At 36.3% G+C, this 16,951-nt stretch overlaps 1 protein-coding gene and 1 long non-coding RNA gene across 5 annotated transcripts in view; one reads left to right on the top strand and one right to left on the bottom strand.

Annotated features, from left to right (window-relative positions):
• XPNPEP3 (X-prolyl aminopeptidase 3) overlaps positions 1 to 16,951 on the top strand; it is a 73,608-nt gene that overhangs the window by 13,110 nt on the left and 43,547 nt on the right. For 2 of the 4 annotated variants that reach the window (XM_053226842.1, XM_015077875.3), the window contains exons 2-3: positions 2,629 to 2,745; positions 14,981 to 15,388. In XM_053226842.1, the coding sequence (XP_053082817.1) occupies positions 2,629 to 2,745; positions 14,981 to 15,388 (525 nt within the window). Of the gene's footprint in view, positions 1 to 2,628; positions 2,746 to 3,638; positions 3,787 to 14,980; positions 15,389 to 16,951 lie in introns of those variants that run through there. The other 2 variants (XM_027070645.2, XM_015077877.3) reach the window with 2 other exon arrangements.
• Positions 950 to 10,540, bottom strand: LOC128316508 (uncharacterized). Its single transcript, XR_008300535.1, has 2 exons — positions 9,832 to 10,540; positions 950 to 3,746 (listed from the first exon to the last, which is right to left on the bottom strand). It is a non-coding gene; the product is annotated as an uncharacterized LOC128316508 (long non-coding RNA).

A 16,951-nucleotide genomic window follows, 5' to 3' on the forward strand; every position in this document is an offset into this window, starting at 1 on the left:
GCCTGGAGCCTGTTTCCGATTCTGTGTCTCCCTCTCTCTCTGCCCCTCCCCCGTTCATGCTCTGTCTCTCTCTGTCCCCCCAAAAAATAAATAAACGTTGAAAAAAAAATTAAAAAAAAAAAAAAGAACTGGCATTTTTTTCCTACTATACCACGCTGCCTTTAACTCTGTCTTGGATTGCCTTTCAGATGATTGTGTACTTCATTTTTCTCTATGCTTAACTCATCTTTTCTTGTTCCTTTTATTTTATTATGAAAAGTTTCAAACCTATACAAGTAGATAGAGTATATATAATGGACTCCCATGTACCCATCACCCAGCTTCAACAATTATCACCTCGTGGCTTCTTTCATCCAAATCCCCGTTCATCCTCTCCCCAATCCACCCCACCCCCATGTTATTTTGAGATAAATTCCAGGTCATATCACTTCATCTATAAATATTTCAGTTTATATGTCTAAAAGTATGTGGTTTTAACATAAGCACAGCACTATTATCACACCTTAAAGAAGTAAACATTACTTCTGTAATCCTATTAAATATGCAATTGTCCAAATTTCCAATTTTTTCATAATTATAGTAAATAGTATGAGTGGATACTTGATAGACAATTTGTTGCTTGAATCAGGATCCATATAAGGCTCACATGATACAATTGGTTGATACATTTTTTTAAGGTTTTCTTAATCTACAGATTCCTCCTTCCATCTCTTACCGTCCCTACCTGCCGTAAAATTTATGCGCAAGAAACAGAGTTCTTTGTCCTGTAGTATTTCCCACATCTGGATTTTGTTCATTACATCCCTATATTGTCCTCTAGCAAGTTCCTCTGTCCTCTGTATTTTTGTAAATTGCTTGCCTCATCTTTATTAAGCTTTCAATTTATATAGACTGGACATATTCCCTAATATGTATTCTGTACATTTTCTAAACAGATTCCAGGAAATACTTGTTTTGTCCTTTTTCTTATTTTTTCACAATTTTTAACTGTATTTTCATACTGCCTAGAAACTTTTGCCATTTTCTGTATTTTTAATCATCCAAAAAGCTATAATTTTTTTCAGTAATCCTCTGAAAATTTAATTCAGAGTTAACATTTAAGATTCTTAACTCATCAAATATATACACCTCATTCATTCATACTACATAGTACCTACAAAAACCTTTAACTTGATCCAGACATCACATTCTACCATTGTAGCGATTGTAGGTTCACAAGGAGATTTTACAGTACTGATTCTGTTTTTGGGATCAGCAGAGAACACCTACTGAGCAGCAGGATGGAGGGATAAGAACAAAGATTTCAAAGTTTAATAAATTTAGGCTTGAATCCTAGCTTCCTCATTACTAACTGTAACATTGCACAAATTACTTCTCTGAGTCTGATTCCTTTTTTGTAAAAAAGCAATGATGATGGCAGTTAAAATCCTAATTCCTTAATTTGGTATACAAAGCTTTCAATGGTCTGATCCTTACCTTTCTAATCTTTTCTTCCTCCATCAACACTGACCTGAAACTCTCTTCCCCCTACACACACACACACACACACACACATACACACATGCATGTATGTACGCACATACCCAGTGCCTTCTATGACTTCCCTTTTGTAATCTCATTTATGATACCTTCAACACCCCTCTTTCTCTTTCACTTGGCTTATTCCTTTTTTTTTTTTTTTTTAAGATTTTATTTTTAAGTAATCTCTACACCCAGCTTGGGGCTCTTACTTAAAACCCCGAAATCAAGTTGCATGCTCTACCCACTGAACCAGCCAGATGCCCTCGACTAATTCTTATTCAGAGCAGGCATCCCCTACCTCTAGAGTCCCACACCAACACCCCTTTGTGTGCGTCTCTGTGTTCCTCAGAGCACTGTATCTGTATCTATATCATATTGCACCCATCCCACAGTATTGTTTCAGTCTTTGTGCTCTCAAAAGACCTTGTGAATGAATCCACCATGGTGTTCACCATGTAGTGCTTGAATGTTTTGTCTCACCTCCACTAGACTGTATATTCTTTAAAGACCAGAGCATATAGTCCTCATTCTTTTGTCTTCTTCTAGCATGTGTTCCAGTCACATGCTTAATCTTACTGAATGAATGCTAATAGTGTGTTGTATACTATGATAAAGCATTTTTATACCTTATTTTATCTACCTCTAACATTCCAAGATTCAATGAGATATCATGTTTTTTTTTGTACTTCATATATTCTCAGTAAAAATGTTAACTCTCTTTTTCTGAATTTTAGGATACAGCTTTTTCTGAATTTTAGGACACAGTATTTCTGTGAAATACTTCCTAACCCCTTCCTTGCTTTTGTTTGTTGCCTTCCTTCTGTTCCCATAGTTCCTTATTCATACCATAGTCCTATTCTGTATATATGTACCTCTATTATACTATAGTAGACTGAAGTCACTAAGGGTAAAAATGATCTCATTTCTGTTTTCCCAGGGCCCAAGACAGGCTCTGACTGGCACAGAGGGAGGGCCATATAAATATTGAAGGAGATACTAATTTGCATTTTTCTAGAGCATCCAACTGCTAGAGATCGATAAATGTATATACACTGTGAGGACTTTCTTGATTATTGTTCCATTCTACTCTCTTTATTTTTCCTTCAGGATTCATGTCATGTTCTCAGCGATGGTACTCGCTCCAGCCCATCCCAGAGAGGAGAATTCCAAACCGATACTTAGGCCAGCCCAGCCCCTTCACACACCCACACCTCCTTAGGCCAGGTAAGCCCTTTTAACCATAAATCTCTCTCTTTAGATGCTTTATTTAGAACTGTGCTGTCCAATAGATTTTTTTTTTTTTTGCAGCAGTGTAAATGTTCTAGGTCTATGCTGTCCAATACAGTAACCACTAGCCACAAGTGGCTATTATATACTTACAATGGTGCTAGTGCAACTGAGAAACTAAATTTTTTATTTTATTTTTATTTTTATTAACTTAATTTTAAACTTAAAAAGGTATGTGTGGTTGTTGGTCCGGTGTTGACATTGCTATCTAGAGCAATAAATATAAGTCTTACAATTCAGAATTATCCATGAAAAGTATATAAACCATAATGTTTTAAAAGTTATATTACTTTCTAAGACAGTTGCTAGAACTGTATTCAAATGATTGATTCCTTGTGAACTGCTGTGTTAAAGACATTTGAGAAAACATGTTTTTCTTGAGTGCCCAGTGGGCTCAGTTGGTGGCGCGTGCAACTCTTGATCTTGGAGTCGTGAGTTCAAGCCCCACATTGGGCTTGGAGCCTACTTAGAGAAATGAAAGAAAGAAAACGTGTTTTTCTTCAAAGTATTAAATGTTCATTTCCTTTTGTTTAACAAAAATATTGCTGTATAGGTTACACTAGATTTCCAGATTTGATTTTCACAGCTTTGGGAGGTGATAACAGTGATAAAAAGGCAGTTAAGGGATGAACTGTGGTGAATGAAAATCATCACAAAGTGGTAAGTAGGGTAAAACCAAATGCTTTGTAGAAAAAGCAGTCAGGTTTTCAAGGGAAATTAATCATTGCTTCTGTCATGGGAAGGTAAATCTGTATTTACTTTGTGAGCATATGTACTAAGAATCTCAATTGCCTTTAGAAATATGTTACTCTTTCACTGTCTCCACTCAGTGAATGATACCAGTGTGTCTCTCAGTGAGGGCTTCCTTTTGCTGATTCTTCATCAGACTGGAATTCCTGCTGGGAAATCGGCTGAGACTCAGGAAATGCAGCTCACCACTGAAACACACAAGAAATCAGAGTTTTTCAAAGCTGTAAGGTAAGCTTAATAGCAATCCAGTTAGTATTAACTTAAGTATTTCTCGAATCTGTCAACCTACCTGTAGCTTCAATTTTTTTAAAAGGAAATAGAATTGGCATTAAGTTTTACCAGCTTTGAAAATTACTGATTTCTCGTGGTGAGATATTTTTACATGGTGAGCTGCATTTTCTAGGCCTTGAAACTAGTAATTATATTGTCAAGATGAGGGCCTCTGTGTCTTAAACAGTTGGCTATTGTATGTTATGTGCATGATAACTATATAAAAAATGATTATGAATAAAAATACATATACACATTCATACATATACATATGTTCTTTTCAGCTATGTAGGGGAAAAGGATGCCTGTCTTAATTTTTAATCTTCTGGACATAGGATTTTAGATATTGGGCTAAGAAGGAATAGAATTTTAACTTTTTTTTTAATGTTTATTTATTTTTGAGAGAGACAGAGACAGAATGTGAGTGGGTTAGGGGCAGAGAGAGAGGGAGACAAAGAATTCGAAGCAGACTCCAGGCTCTGAGCTGTCAGCACAGAGCCCGATGCGGGGCTCAAACCCACAAGCCATTAGATCATGACCTGAGCCGAAGTTGGATGCTCAACAGACTGAGCCACCCGGGTGCCCCAGAAGGAATAGAATTTTAAAACAGAATCATCAGGATTAAAGAAACCAGATATACAATTTCTGGAGGCAAAAACTATATAAGTATCCAAAGTATTAATCATTTGTCTTTTTCCATGTAGATATGGAAGTGGTAAAATGGTTATGGAGTGGAGAAAGAGTAAATTATTAAGAAAAATTAAAAGGGATATAATACTTTTTTAAAAATTTATTTCACAGAGCCAGTCTGTTTGGAGCGTGAAATTATATCCTCCGTTACTTGGTTTGCTTCTAAAAATTTCATGTTTGGCATAGCTATTTTCCTAGTACTTATAAGTACTTAAAACTTTTGGAAAACACCTCAGTCCCTTCTCTAATTATTACACAAGGTCTATATAGAAAAACTAGAGAATACAGATAAAAGTAATTTTTTTTAATTACTCAAAATCCCTCCCCTCATAGAAAACCGCTATTGAGATTTTGGTATATATATCTTTCTAGACTTATTTCTCATATAGGTGTGTGTGTGTGTGCATGTGTGTGTGTATACACATGTGTACACATTCTATACCAATCAATTATTTCCTTAAAATAAATTCTTAGAAATGAAATTCCTGGGTTGGCTCTTTCTGAATGTTGGGGAGCTATTTCCTCTGGGTTTCTCCTGGCTATATCTACCTAAGTTTGCTGAAGCAAGAGTAACCTGGAAAATATTCAGCAGAATGGCTCAGAGATAAAGGAATTCTGTCCTAGTTATGCTACTACTGCTTGAGATAGAAATAAAAAATCAGATTTCCCCAAGTCCTGGTGATTTCTAAAACTTATTTCCTTAAAGAAATCAGCATTGTAGACGATTGATTGAATGATTGATTTTTAAGTAATCTCTACTCCCAATGTGGGGCTCAAACTCACGACCCCAAGATCAAGAGTTGCATGCTCTACTGACTGAGCTAGCCAGGCACCCCCTCTCCCCCATTTCTTTTTTAACATTGCCATCCTGGTGCTAAGGACTGTGTCTGTAGAGCCAGAAAATGTCAATTCATCCACCTTGATCACTAAAATGCCCTCCACTTATCACCCAAGCCAGAAAAAATGATTCCATGAAGGAAGGCAAATGACACAGTTATGAACTGTGAATCTACTTTTTATAATATTTGTGTGAGAAAGTTCTCTGACATTGCCACAAGAGCAACGCAGTCATTAGAATAGCAAGGTGTTCAACTCACATAAACACTGCAATTTATCAGAGAATAGGAAGAATTACTGCCAAATGAAGCATTATTTCCAAGAACATGTATTTCTAACATTGTTACATTCCTAGACACAATAATTTTGGATATGTAATATAGTTTGTAGCGCCTTAAGAAAGGGCTCTTATTTAGAGAGTTTGGCTTATCAGAATGACTTGTCTGGCATATCCAGAACCGGTTATTGGTTTTCTTTCAACTACAACAGTGAACAGATCCATTGGGAAGTATTCAACTGTATGGCCCACAATTTGGGAAAATGCTTTTACCATTTACCTGATTGTCCCTTATCAACTATGATGGCTGAGACTATACAGTTATTGTCAAGTATTTTGTTAAGTAATATTTAAAATGATGAAAAGAGTGGTTCTAGAGTGAGTGCTAGATAATAATTCCTGAATCTTCTTCCCTTAGAAGCGTCCAAACCAATTAGGTATCCATCTTTCAGTCATGGTTTAGTTGTAGTTCTGCCTTGAGCAAGGGGTATGTTTTGGTTTTTTTTTTTTAAGTTTTGTTAAAATGGTTGACTTTAAAAGATCAGGATTTATTTTGGTGGGGTGAGATTTTTATACTATTTAAAAGATTAAAATATATGTTCAAGAAATGATGGAAATTAAAAATGGTCTGAATCTGCCTAGACCATTGAGTGAGTTTTTTCAAAATATAAATACATACTAGGATCCCATAGACTTACTGAATCTCAAGGGAAGGGCTCTATGTTTTGAAGAGCTCCCTGGGTGTTTCTGATGCACACCACCTGCCTAATGGGCACTCATTAGATGGGTGCGTGAGATGCCTAAAGCCAGATCTTTGGCCACAGGCCATATTTTGAAGCGGAGTGTATCTTTACTTTTCTTATGTCCTCATCCCCAAACACTCAGTTCTTAAATTTATTCATATCTTTGAGAGAAAGAGGGACAGAGCATGAGCAGGGGAGGGGCAGAGAGAGAGGGAGACACACAATCTGAAGCAGGCTCCAGGCTCTGAGCTGTCAGCACAGGGCCCGACGCAGGCCTTGAACCCATGAACCATGAGATCATGACCTGGGCCGAAGTTGGATGATTAACCAACTGAGCCACCCAGAACGTCCAAATTTATTCATATCTTTATCATCACCACCATCACACATTTACTGAATGATCTCTTTGTATTTATGTAGCCATTTCAAAACACTGTTTATACGTTATACCTGATAAGCAGAATAGTAGTATAAAAACATTTTATATTCTAGAGCTTCTAAATTTAAGTTCAGGGCCTACTTTTTCATAGATATTTTAACATGAAGTGTACCTGTTTTTATAAAGTAACATATTTTCTTTTCTCACTTCTGTGTACCTCTGGAATTTTAAAAATAACGATATATTCGTATTGATTATTCATTTTCCCTTTGTCTTCATCTTCTGAAGTAGAGTTTTTGTTTTTTTTTTTTTTACATCCAAGTTAGTTAGCATATAGTGCAATAATGATTTCAGGAGTAGAATCCAGTGATTCATCCCCTACATATAACACCCAGTGCTCATCCCAACAAGTGTCCTCCTTAATGCCTCTTGCCCATTTAGCCCATCCCACCACCCAGAACCCCTCCAGCAACCCTCAGTTTGTTCTCTGTATTTAAGAGTCTCTTATGGTTTTTGTTCCCCTCCCTGTTTTTATATTATTTTTGCTTTCCTTCCTTTATGTTCATCTGTTTTGTATCTTAAATTCCTCATATGAATGAAATCATATATTTGTCTTTCTCTGACTAACTTCACTTAGCATAATCTTCTGAAGTAGATTTTAATGCAAAATAAAGACCAGAGTATTTACATATATAAATTTACAGGTGAATAAACCTATATATTTAACCTATATGTATATGTTGATTACTCATTCCAAAGTACCATTATACAGATAGCTAGCTCATAGAAATTCCATAAACAGCCATCTAGTACAGAATTATAGAGTATTTCTGTTTTTTAATGCTGGGAGATAAAAAATTTTGAATTATAATAATGTTCCTGCAGTTTAAATACTGGTACATTAAGAATAAATGACTTTTCTGTTTCTCTTTAACCTTTGTGCATATTTCTCATTCATATCGAGAAATTCTCTGAAGTAAAGATTAGCAAGAATCTGCCCTAGACAAGAATCAGGAATTTTCTAAAGAATTGAATAATAAAAAGCTTCTGAATCACTTGTGAATGATAAGACTCATTCTTTTTTTTTTTTTTTTAAGTTTTCATTTATTTATTTTGAGATAGAGCAGGTGAGGGGTAGAGAGAGAGGGAGAGAGAGAATCCCAAATAGGCTCCCATGAACTGACAGATCATGACCTTAGCCAAGATCAAGAGTCGGACACTTAACCAACTCAGCCACCCCGGCTCCCGGAGACTCATTCTTAATTGTGTGAGAAAGCCAAAGACTTTCAGGGCTTCAATCTAAAAATTACTTTGATAGAGATAGTAGTTGTCCGTGTAAATTTTACTCTTCCAAGGTCCTACTTGGCTTTGGATTACCAGGATGACAACATCTTTAAGTGTAAATTCTTTATGGTAATAATTGTAACTAATATTTATATAGTGCTTACCGTTCTGAGTATTTTATTATTTAATCCTCCTGACAACTTTGAGAAGTAGTTGCTTTTATTATCTCCATTTGACAAATGAGAAAACTGAGTCATAAAGCAGTTTGGTAGCTCTCCCCAAGTCACTCAGTAAGTTGTTAAGCCAGGATTCCAGTTTATAAAACTCTGACTGTTGAGTCCACACTTAACCACAAAATAGTACAAAACATTTGTACCAAAGAATACTATCTGGAATTTCTGAAAAGTCTATCTTTGTCATGATATTTTTAATAAGAATAAATTCAACTGAGGGAAGTCTTAGTCTAAAAGGTACTTCAAGTTTAGAGAGTGGTATACTTTTTTTTAATGTGGTAAAATTTACATATAATGAATTGCACAGATCTTAGATATGCGCATCAGTGAGGTTTTTAAAAATTTTTTTTATTGTGTATTTATTTTTGAGAGACAGAGAAAGAGGCAGAGTGTGAGTAGGGGAGGGGCAGAGAGAGAGGGAGACACAGAATCTGAAGCAGGCTCCAGGCTCTGAGCTGTCACCACAGGGCCCAACTCAGGGCTCGAACCCACGGACTGCGAGATCATGACCTCATGAGCCGAGGTTGGATGCTTAACTGACTGTGCCATCCAGGTGTCCCACAATTCAGTAGATGATGTGGAGAACAAAGGCAAAAGAAAAAATTAAACTTCTTTACAACTTATAGTCCATTGACAAGTACATGAGAGAAGGCAGAGTGACCTTCCTTGAGGAGCTTGCCGGAATGTTAAATTTTTGCTAGAGGCAAAAGGCAACCTTAGCTTGACATTAGCCCAACCTCCAGGATCCTTTATCTCCACACCACCCCTCATCCCCGCCCTACAAGATGTGTTTTAGCAATCCTTCTCTAAGTCTATGGCCCACTGTTATACATCTGAAGGATCTCATGTCTGAGGTTTTACTAAACAGTAATAAATGACCTTTTCCTAATAGCCCCTCAAGGTCCTGGAAACCTTGCTTCAAAATTCCTTAGAGACTTACACTACCCCTAGCCCCCTCTCATCACAACCCCAGTGCAGCTCTTTCTGCCCATGGGTTCTGTCCCTGTGGTTTAATAAAACCACCCTTTTGCACTGAAGACATCTCAAGAATTCTTTCTTGACAGGTCACTCCCGGACCCCAACATTTCAGATCAGTAGGCCCCAATATAACCCACACACCCCAGTCAAGATATAGAACGTTTTCATCACCCTAGAAAATTTTCTCACACCCCCTCTTGTCTGTTTCCACTTCCATCCTTAACCATTGCTCTGGTTTCTATCAACATGGATTGTTTTGCCTATTCTTGGAATCATACGGTACGTACCTTTTCTGTCTAGCTTGTGTTGCTCAATATATGCAAATAAAATCTAGGGTATTTTTTATTGTTTATTTGGTCATTTCATTTTTTCAGAGAGGTCTATGTTTTACTTTAAAGAAAACATTACCTTTTTTTTTAACCCCCATTCTCCACCTACATAGAGATCATTTTATAAACTACTTTCTTGTAGACAATAAAAACTACCTAATATTAAACAATTCATTTTAAGGATGCAGTTTCAAAATCAGACCATGTTAAAATACTAATCTAGTTACTTTTAGGAAATAATTAAAATACATACCTAGATTGTAACAAACACCTGCATTTTCCCATCCATTTTCAGTCTTTATAAAACTTTCTTCTTAGGGGTTTCTGCTTGGCTGATTAAATATGAAGAATATTTTTCTTATTCTCGTGAGAAGTCCAATCCTAAATGTCCTGGAAGAGCTTTTCTTCTTGGCTGCAGAGTCTCTGAACTGATTGTAAGACTTTGCTATTTGCAGAGTCCAGATTACGACCTGTAGGCATTTGATTGGTAAATAAACTTGTTAGAATAGCCCCTCTATCCTTAATTGACTCAAGGTGATAAAGTACTAACTTTGTTCTTTGCTATGTTACAATTTGACAAAGTTACCAGAGTGTCTATTCAGACAGTTTTATCAGATGAAATTCAGGCCAGATTGACCATTACAATGGTTAATTCTATGATCAAAGGCCATAATAACTGCCAGGTTTACCTCTAGGGTTAAAGTTCATTGCTTTATTACCCCCCCTTTTTTTCCTCCTTCGAATGATAAGAAAAGATACCTTTTTTACTTGGATAATTTTCTGTCACAACCAAAGAGTTCTTTTTTACTTTGAGATTTCAGAAGTGTGGAAGCATTTAGTTAATGGTCACTCCATAGTGTTGATGATTCATAAACTTGGGAAAATGTAGCCCGTGTTTTAAATGTTTCTCATGTAGTCATTTGTATGAAATTGGATTCAGGAAGATGAATGCCTTGAAGGGAGTAAAAGATAGTTTTCTAATCCCGTTTTGATTTCCAAATAATTGTATCTTTTTTAGAAGTTATTTTCCAATATATTTATATATGTGCTTTGTTATTAATGAGAATGAGAGAGAACACATATATTAAGGTCGTTAAAATTGTGAATTTTCTTAATTTTCCAAATTAAAAAAAACCCACAAAATGAATTGATTTTTAATTTAGTTTTATTACATGGACTGTAGCTGTGAAGAAACCAAAAGCAAAGCAAACCAAAAGGAAAGGGAAAAAGGAGAAGACAAAAGGAAAGGTCGGATGATCTATCAATTATAATCAGCCTCTGCTTTTATAAGAGTATCTACTGCTTGGGTAAACTGGGAAATTTCCAATGTTGGGTAACAGTGGCAGACTTAACATACGTAATTACCAGTCAGATAGTTCTGGCACAAAGGTCAGAATTCTGCCCAAAAGCCCTAGAGAACTCTTAGCCAGCTTAATCCAGGGGAAAAAGAAATGCACTATGAGGGGCACCTGGGTAAGCTGGGTAAACATCAGACTCTTGATTTCAGCTCAGGTTGTGATGATCTCACAGTTTGTGAGTTTGAGTCCTGTGTTGGGCTCTGTGCTGTCAGCTTGGGATTCTCTTTCTCTCTCTCTCTCTCTCTCTCTCTCTCAAAATAAATAAACTTAAAAACAAAAAGAAAGAAAAGAAATGCCATGTGAGCTCTTCTAGGACTGACTCTGTTGCTTATCTTTTATTTCTTACCAACTTCATCAATAAAAGTGTACATTTTTTTCTGTTGTAAATGAATAAGAGTTAAATAAAATTTGATATTAATGGAATGCAAACAACAGAGTTGGCTGGAGAGATAAACTATACATAGGTAAAACAACTAGATGGTTCCAAGGTAATCATAAACAACTGAGTTACATGTACTGAACATGAGTACTAAAAAAATTCAGAGGTCTTTGATCCAGCAATGTCTGTCCTAGGACTATGATAGAACTAAAAGCACCAGTACATAGGGCATAAAAGTAGCAGGATATAAGTACAAAGATGGTTATTATTACAGCAAAAACTGAAAACAATATAAATGCCCACCAGTATGGAAATGGATCAACAAGTTTTGATATATCAACCCAAAAAATATTTATGGAGACGTCAAGCAGAATGAACTGAAGCTATGCAAGATGACTTGGTGAGAGGAATTTCTATAAGGTATCGCTGTGGTAGAAAAAGCAAGATACAGAAGAATGTGTAGTATCCCATTTTTGTAAAATACTAGTGACCAAAAAACCCTAAATGCAAGTATATGAGTATTGAGAAAAATAGGAAAGGATATGTGCCACATTACCAACGTGGGTGAGGTATTGATGTGGGTAGAAGGGAAGGGGAGTGAAGAGTCAAACAGCAAAGGAAAAGGGGGAAAATATTTAACTATTGAGAGTTCAGTATGATGTGATTACACTTATACACAACTATAGGATGTATATATATAAGAAAATGAAACAGTTAACTTAAATAATTCAGAGGGACAAATCAATGTGATCTAGGCTAATCAGGAAAGCCTTTTGAATGAGAGGAGTCTAAAAACAAACATGCATTGAGCCCAAAATCTTGGGAGTGGAATTGCTATGGAGGGAGAAGAAATTTTGGAAAAGGGACACATCATAAGCAAGGTACTAGGGAAAGAATAGATTAGAGCTATGTAAGACATAAGAAGGAATTGATTTCAGAATAATTGGAGAAATGATTTTAAAAAGTTGGCCACATCACCAAAGACCATATATTGTGTGATTTCATCATATTAAATCTCTACAAGAGACAAATCCATAAAGACAGAAAATAGATTACTGGTTGCCAAGGGCTGTGGGTGCAGATTGGGAGGAGATGGGGAGTGACTACTAATGGGCAAGGGTTTCTTTTGGGAGTGATGAAATACTCTAAAACTGACTTTTTGTTTTTGTTTTTTTTTTAATTTTTTAATGTTTATTTATTTTTGAGACAGAGGCAGAGCATGAACGGGGGAGGGTCAGAGAGAGAGGGAGACACAGAATCCGAAGCAGGCTCCAGGCTCTGAGCTGTCAGCACAGAGCCCGATGCGGGGCTCAAACTCACGGACTTGAGTGAGATTATGACCTGAGCCGAAGTCGGACGCTCAACCGACTGAGCCACCCAGGCGCCCCTCTAAAACTGATTTTTGTAATGTTTGCACAATTGTGTGAATATACCAAAAACCACTGATTTGTATACTTTAAGTGGGTAGATTGTACGGTATGTAAATAATATCTCAATAAAGCTGCTTTTTTAAAGTTAAATAAATATAAAGATATTTATGTTTATAAATAAATATAAAGATAAGTTGGAATCCTCTGGTAGAAAGCATTAAAATCTACTTGAGTTTGAATTTGATGTAATGGACAATAAAGAGCCATTGTAGGTCATGAGTATGGAATGGACTGTCCATGATTTCTCTCTTTTATTCTCTTTTTCTCTTTATTTGGAATTTTTATTATAAAAGTATATACTCATTGAAACAAAATTCAAGTAATATTAAAAAGCATGTTAAAAAGAAAATTTTAGTCTTAACTCAATCCCCATAGATTACTACTATAAAAATTGAGATTCTTTACTAAATTTTTTCTCTCTCTTCTTTTTTTCTTTTTATTCTTTTTTAACATAAATGGGATCATATTATCCATCTTGTTCTGTAATTTTTTCATACAGCAGTATTTCATGGCTATCTTTTCATACTTGCATATGAAGCCTCGATACTACAGGGAATAATAATAGTACTCCACATCATGGAATCAATGTAAAGATTAAACGAGTTGATAACTGTAAATAATTAGGATAGTACCAGACACATAAAAAGTATTCAGTAAGCATCAGGTGTTGTTTTACTATTATTAATGCTAAGTATAGGCTGAGGGATACAGCTTTGATGAGTGTTTTCATAGTTCTTTTACTTTGGAACCTAAAGCAAGAGCAGGCATGATTTCCATTTCAGAAGGGAAGCATTCACCCAGTCACCACTGGGCTAGAAGCCAGACAGTCTGCTGGGTGCTAATATTGAGAACTAACACATAACATTTCATAACACAGGTTCTTAATACAAGTTTTGTGGGAGGGCTTAGGGGAATCAGATATTCTTGAAATTGTATGTCAAAAGTTTGTGTGTGCCTAGGTGCAGTAAACAGTGAATCCACAGCTTTTTAAAGATTCCCTAGGGAGTCTTCAATCCTTAAGAACCACATGCTTTATCAAGTTTACTTCTCCTGACAGCCCTAAGGAGTAGATAATATTATTAAAGTTTTTTAAAAATACAAAGATGAGGGGAGCCTGGGTGGCGCAGTCGGTTAAGCGTCCAACTTCAGCCAGGTCACGATCTCGCGGTCCGTGAGTTCGAGTCCCGCGTCAGGCTCTGGGCTGATGGCTCAGAGCCTGGAGCCTGTTTCCGATTCTGTGTCTCCCTCTCTCTCTGCCCCTCCCCCGTTCATGCTCTGTCTCTCTCTCTGTCCCAAAAATAAATAAAAACGTTGAAAAAAAATTTTTTTAAATACAAAGATGAGGGGCGCCTGGGTGGCTCAGTCGGTTAGGCAGCCGACTTCGGCTCAGGTCACGATCTCGCGGTCCGTGAGTTCGAGCCCCGCATCGGGCTCTGTGCTGACAGCTCAGAGCCTGGAGCCTGTTTCGGATTCTGTGTCTCCCTCTCTCTGACCCTCCCCCGTTCATGCTCTGTCTCTGTCTCAAAAATAAATAAACGTTAAAAAAAAAATACAAAGATGACCCCAATTGGAAAATACAAAGATTTTCCCTCAGGGAGGGAACCCTTAAGGAGATTATATGTACCCATCTCTACTATTAATATAAAAAGACCTATTAGAAGGGTATTATTATGCTTTGGAAATTCAGAAGGAGATTGGCCTTATTATGTTAAAAATTATACATCATTTAACAAATAATTTATCAAGTGCCTGCTATTTTCCAGTTGTTATTCTAGTCTCCAGGAATATAACACTGAACAAACAGACAAAAATCTATGTCCTCATGGAGTTTACATTCTTTCAGGAAAGTCATACACGGATAATGTGATCCTTCTCCTCGCCTTTCATGTTGATACTTCAAGTCAACCTTATTATATATGCCTAGCAATGCCTTCCACATGATAATGTTTAGTAAATATTTGATCAAATGAGTAAAAGAATGAAAGAGCTACAAGAGATATTAAGGGGTCATGATCCTGGTTTTCACGCAGGACCACGTTTAACTATCATTTCCAAATTTTTTACAGTGGAATAGAAAATTTGGACCTGTGCCATCTCCTTCATTCCCCATGTGCTATGAATAGATTTGGCATAAATTGAAGAAATGAACTTGTGTGTTTCCATCTAATATTGTTACCTTAAAAGTACTTTGGCACTATATAAATGCAAAGCATCGCTGTTATTTCTCATTTCTAGGAGAGGTGACGCCAGGACTATCTCAAGTGGAATATGCACTTCGCAGACACAAACTAATGTCTCTGATTCACAAGGAAACACAAGGGCAGAGTGGGACAGACCAGACGGTGGTTCTGCTGTCCAACCCTACATACTACATGAGCAATGATATCCCCTATACTTTCCACCAAGACAACAATTTCCTGTACCTGTGTGGATTCCAAGAGCCCGATAGCATTCTGGTCCTTCAGAGCCTCCCTGGCAAGCAGTTACCAGCACATAAGGCCATGCTTTTTGTACCTCGGAGAGACCCTAGTCGAGAACTTTGGGATGGCCCACGATCTGGCACTGATGGAGCAATAGCTTTAACAGGAGTGGATGAAGCCTATACACTAGAAGAATTTCAACATCTAGTACCAAAATTGAAAGGTAATAAATGGAACAGAGGTCAAATCACAGGCCAGATTTGGGATTAAGACCTTCCTTGCCTATTTAGACAAAGTTGTTCATTTTTTCTTTCTCTTTTTTTAAAATGTATTTATTTATTTTGAGAGAGTCAGTGCACAAGCGCAGGAGGGACAGAGAGAGAAAGAGAGAGAGAAAATCCTAAATGGGCTCCGTGCTATCAGCACAGAGCCGGACACAAGGCTCAAGGTCTCAGGAACTGTGAGATCATGACCTGAGCTGAGATCAAGAGCCAAACACTTAACCGACTGAGCCACCCAGGCGTCCCTAAAGTTCTTAATTTTCTAAAATGATGATCATGGCAGCATTTCCTTGAGCACCATGAAAGGAACATAAATCTTTTCCACAAGACTAAATATTTCATTTACGCATTTGCTAAGTCTTTGTTAAATTATTCATTCATAGAGACTGTGAACTGTCCTAGTTTGAAATCGCAGAGAGAATTTTCTTTTAAAGTGGAGGATGGGCATGGATCACTCTTCAAGATTACCAACCAATCCATCCACCTTTGACCACTACATATTACTTCTGCCAACTCTTCAGAAAGAAGCAGTATTCTCAAAGAATGATCAGTGCTTCACCAGCATCACAATTACCTGGTGATACATAATAGAATTACAAAAGCATAATAGATAGCGGAAATGTAAAATTTTAGCCCCCCCCCCTTCCATATCTGTTAGATCAGAATCTGCCTTTTAACAAGATTCTCAGGAGATTCATACAGTACAGAGTTGAGTCCATGCCACTCAAAATAGTCACTTTTTCTACATTTCTTCTGGTAAAATTATAATCACTCATAACATTTTGAGATTCTTTTTCTGGAACTTTTTAGAATCTACACTACATTATAAACTGTCTTTAATGATTCTTGTAAATCTACAGCCTGGGAAGCATTTTATTTTTTGAAGTGTCCAAAAGTCACTTAGAGCCAAATTGGTAAATAACATAGATAATCAAATTGTAAAGTACTAATTTTAGACAAAATAATATATGGCTGTAAAATTAAAGTCTAATTTTAGATAAAAAAATATATAGTGTAAAATTAAAGTCTAATTTTCTAATGTCTAATTTTCTAATTTTCTAAAGTCTAATTTATAATGGTTTATAAACCATTTCTGAAGTCAGTTTCTAAAAGAGAATTCCAAAATTGTTTCCAATGATCATGGAATTTATTGGACTTGTTCCATACAAAGCCTTCTTTGAAAGAAAATACTCAGTTGAATATGCAAGTTCCAGTATGTTTGAATTGTTTCATTGCTTTATACAAGTGTTCTCTATTTTACAGAGATAATTACTCAGCTAAACTAGTGGAACTTTTTCATATCTTCAAAGTTGTCATAAATGTGGGATACAGAATCATTTTCTTTTTAGCTTTTTGATTTTCTGAATTAGTTGCTAGCTGTCCTATTCAATAGTCTAAATTTCATTAACCCAGTATTGTTAAAACCTTACACCAAATGTATTTCTCAAAAGTACTTCTCATTCACCATCCTTTTTGTTTTTTAATGTTTATTCATTTCTGAGAGA

This window comes from Acinonyx jubatus, chromosome B4, assembly GCF_027475565.1.
Source record: "Acinonyx jubatus isolate Ajub_Pintada_27869175 chromosome B4, VMU_Ajub_asm_v1.0, whole genome shotgun sequence".
Classification (NCBI taxonomy): Eukaryota; Metazoa; Chordata; class Mammalia; order Carnivora; family Felidae; genus Acinonyx; species Acinonyx jubatus.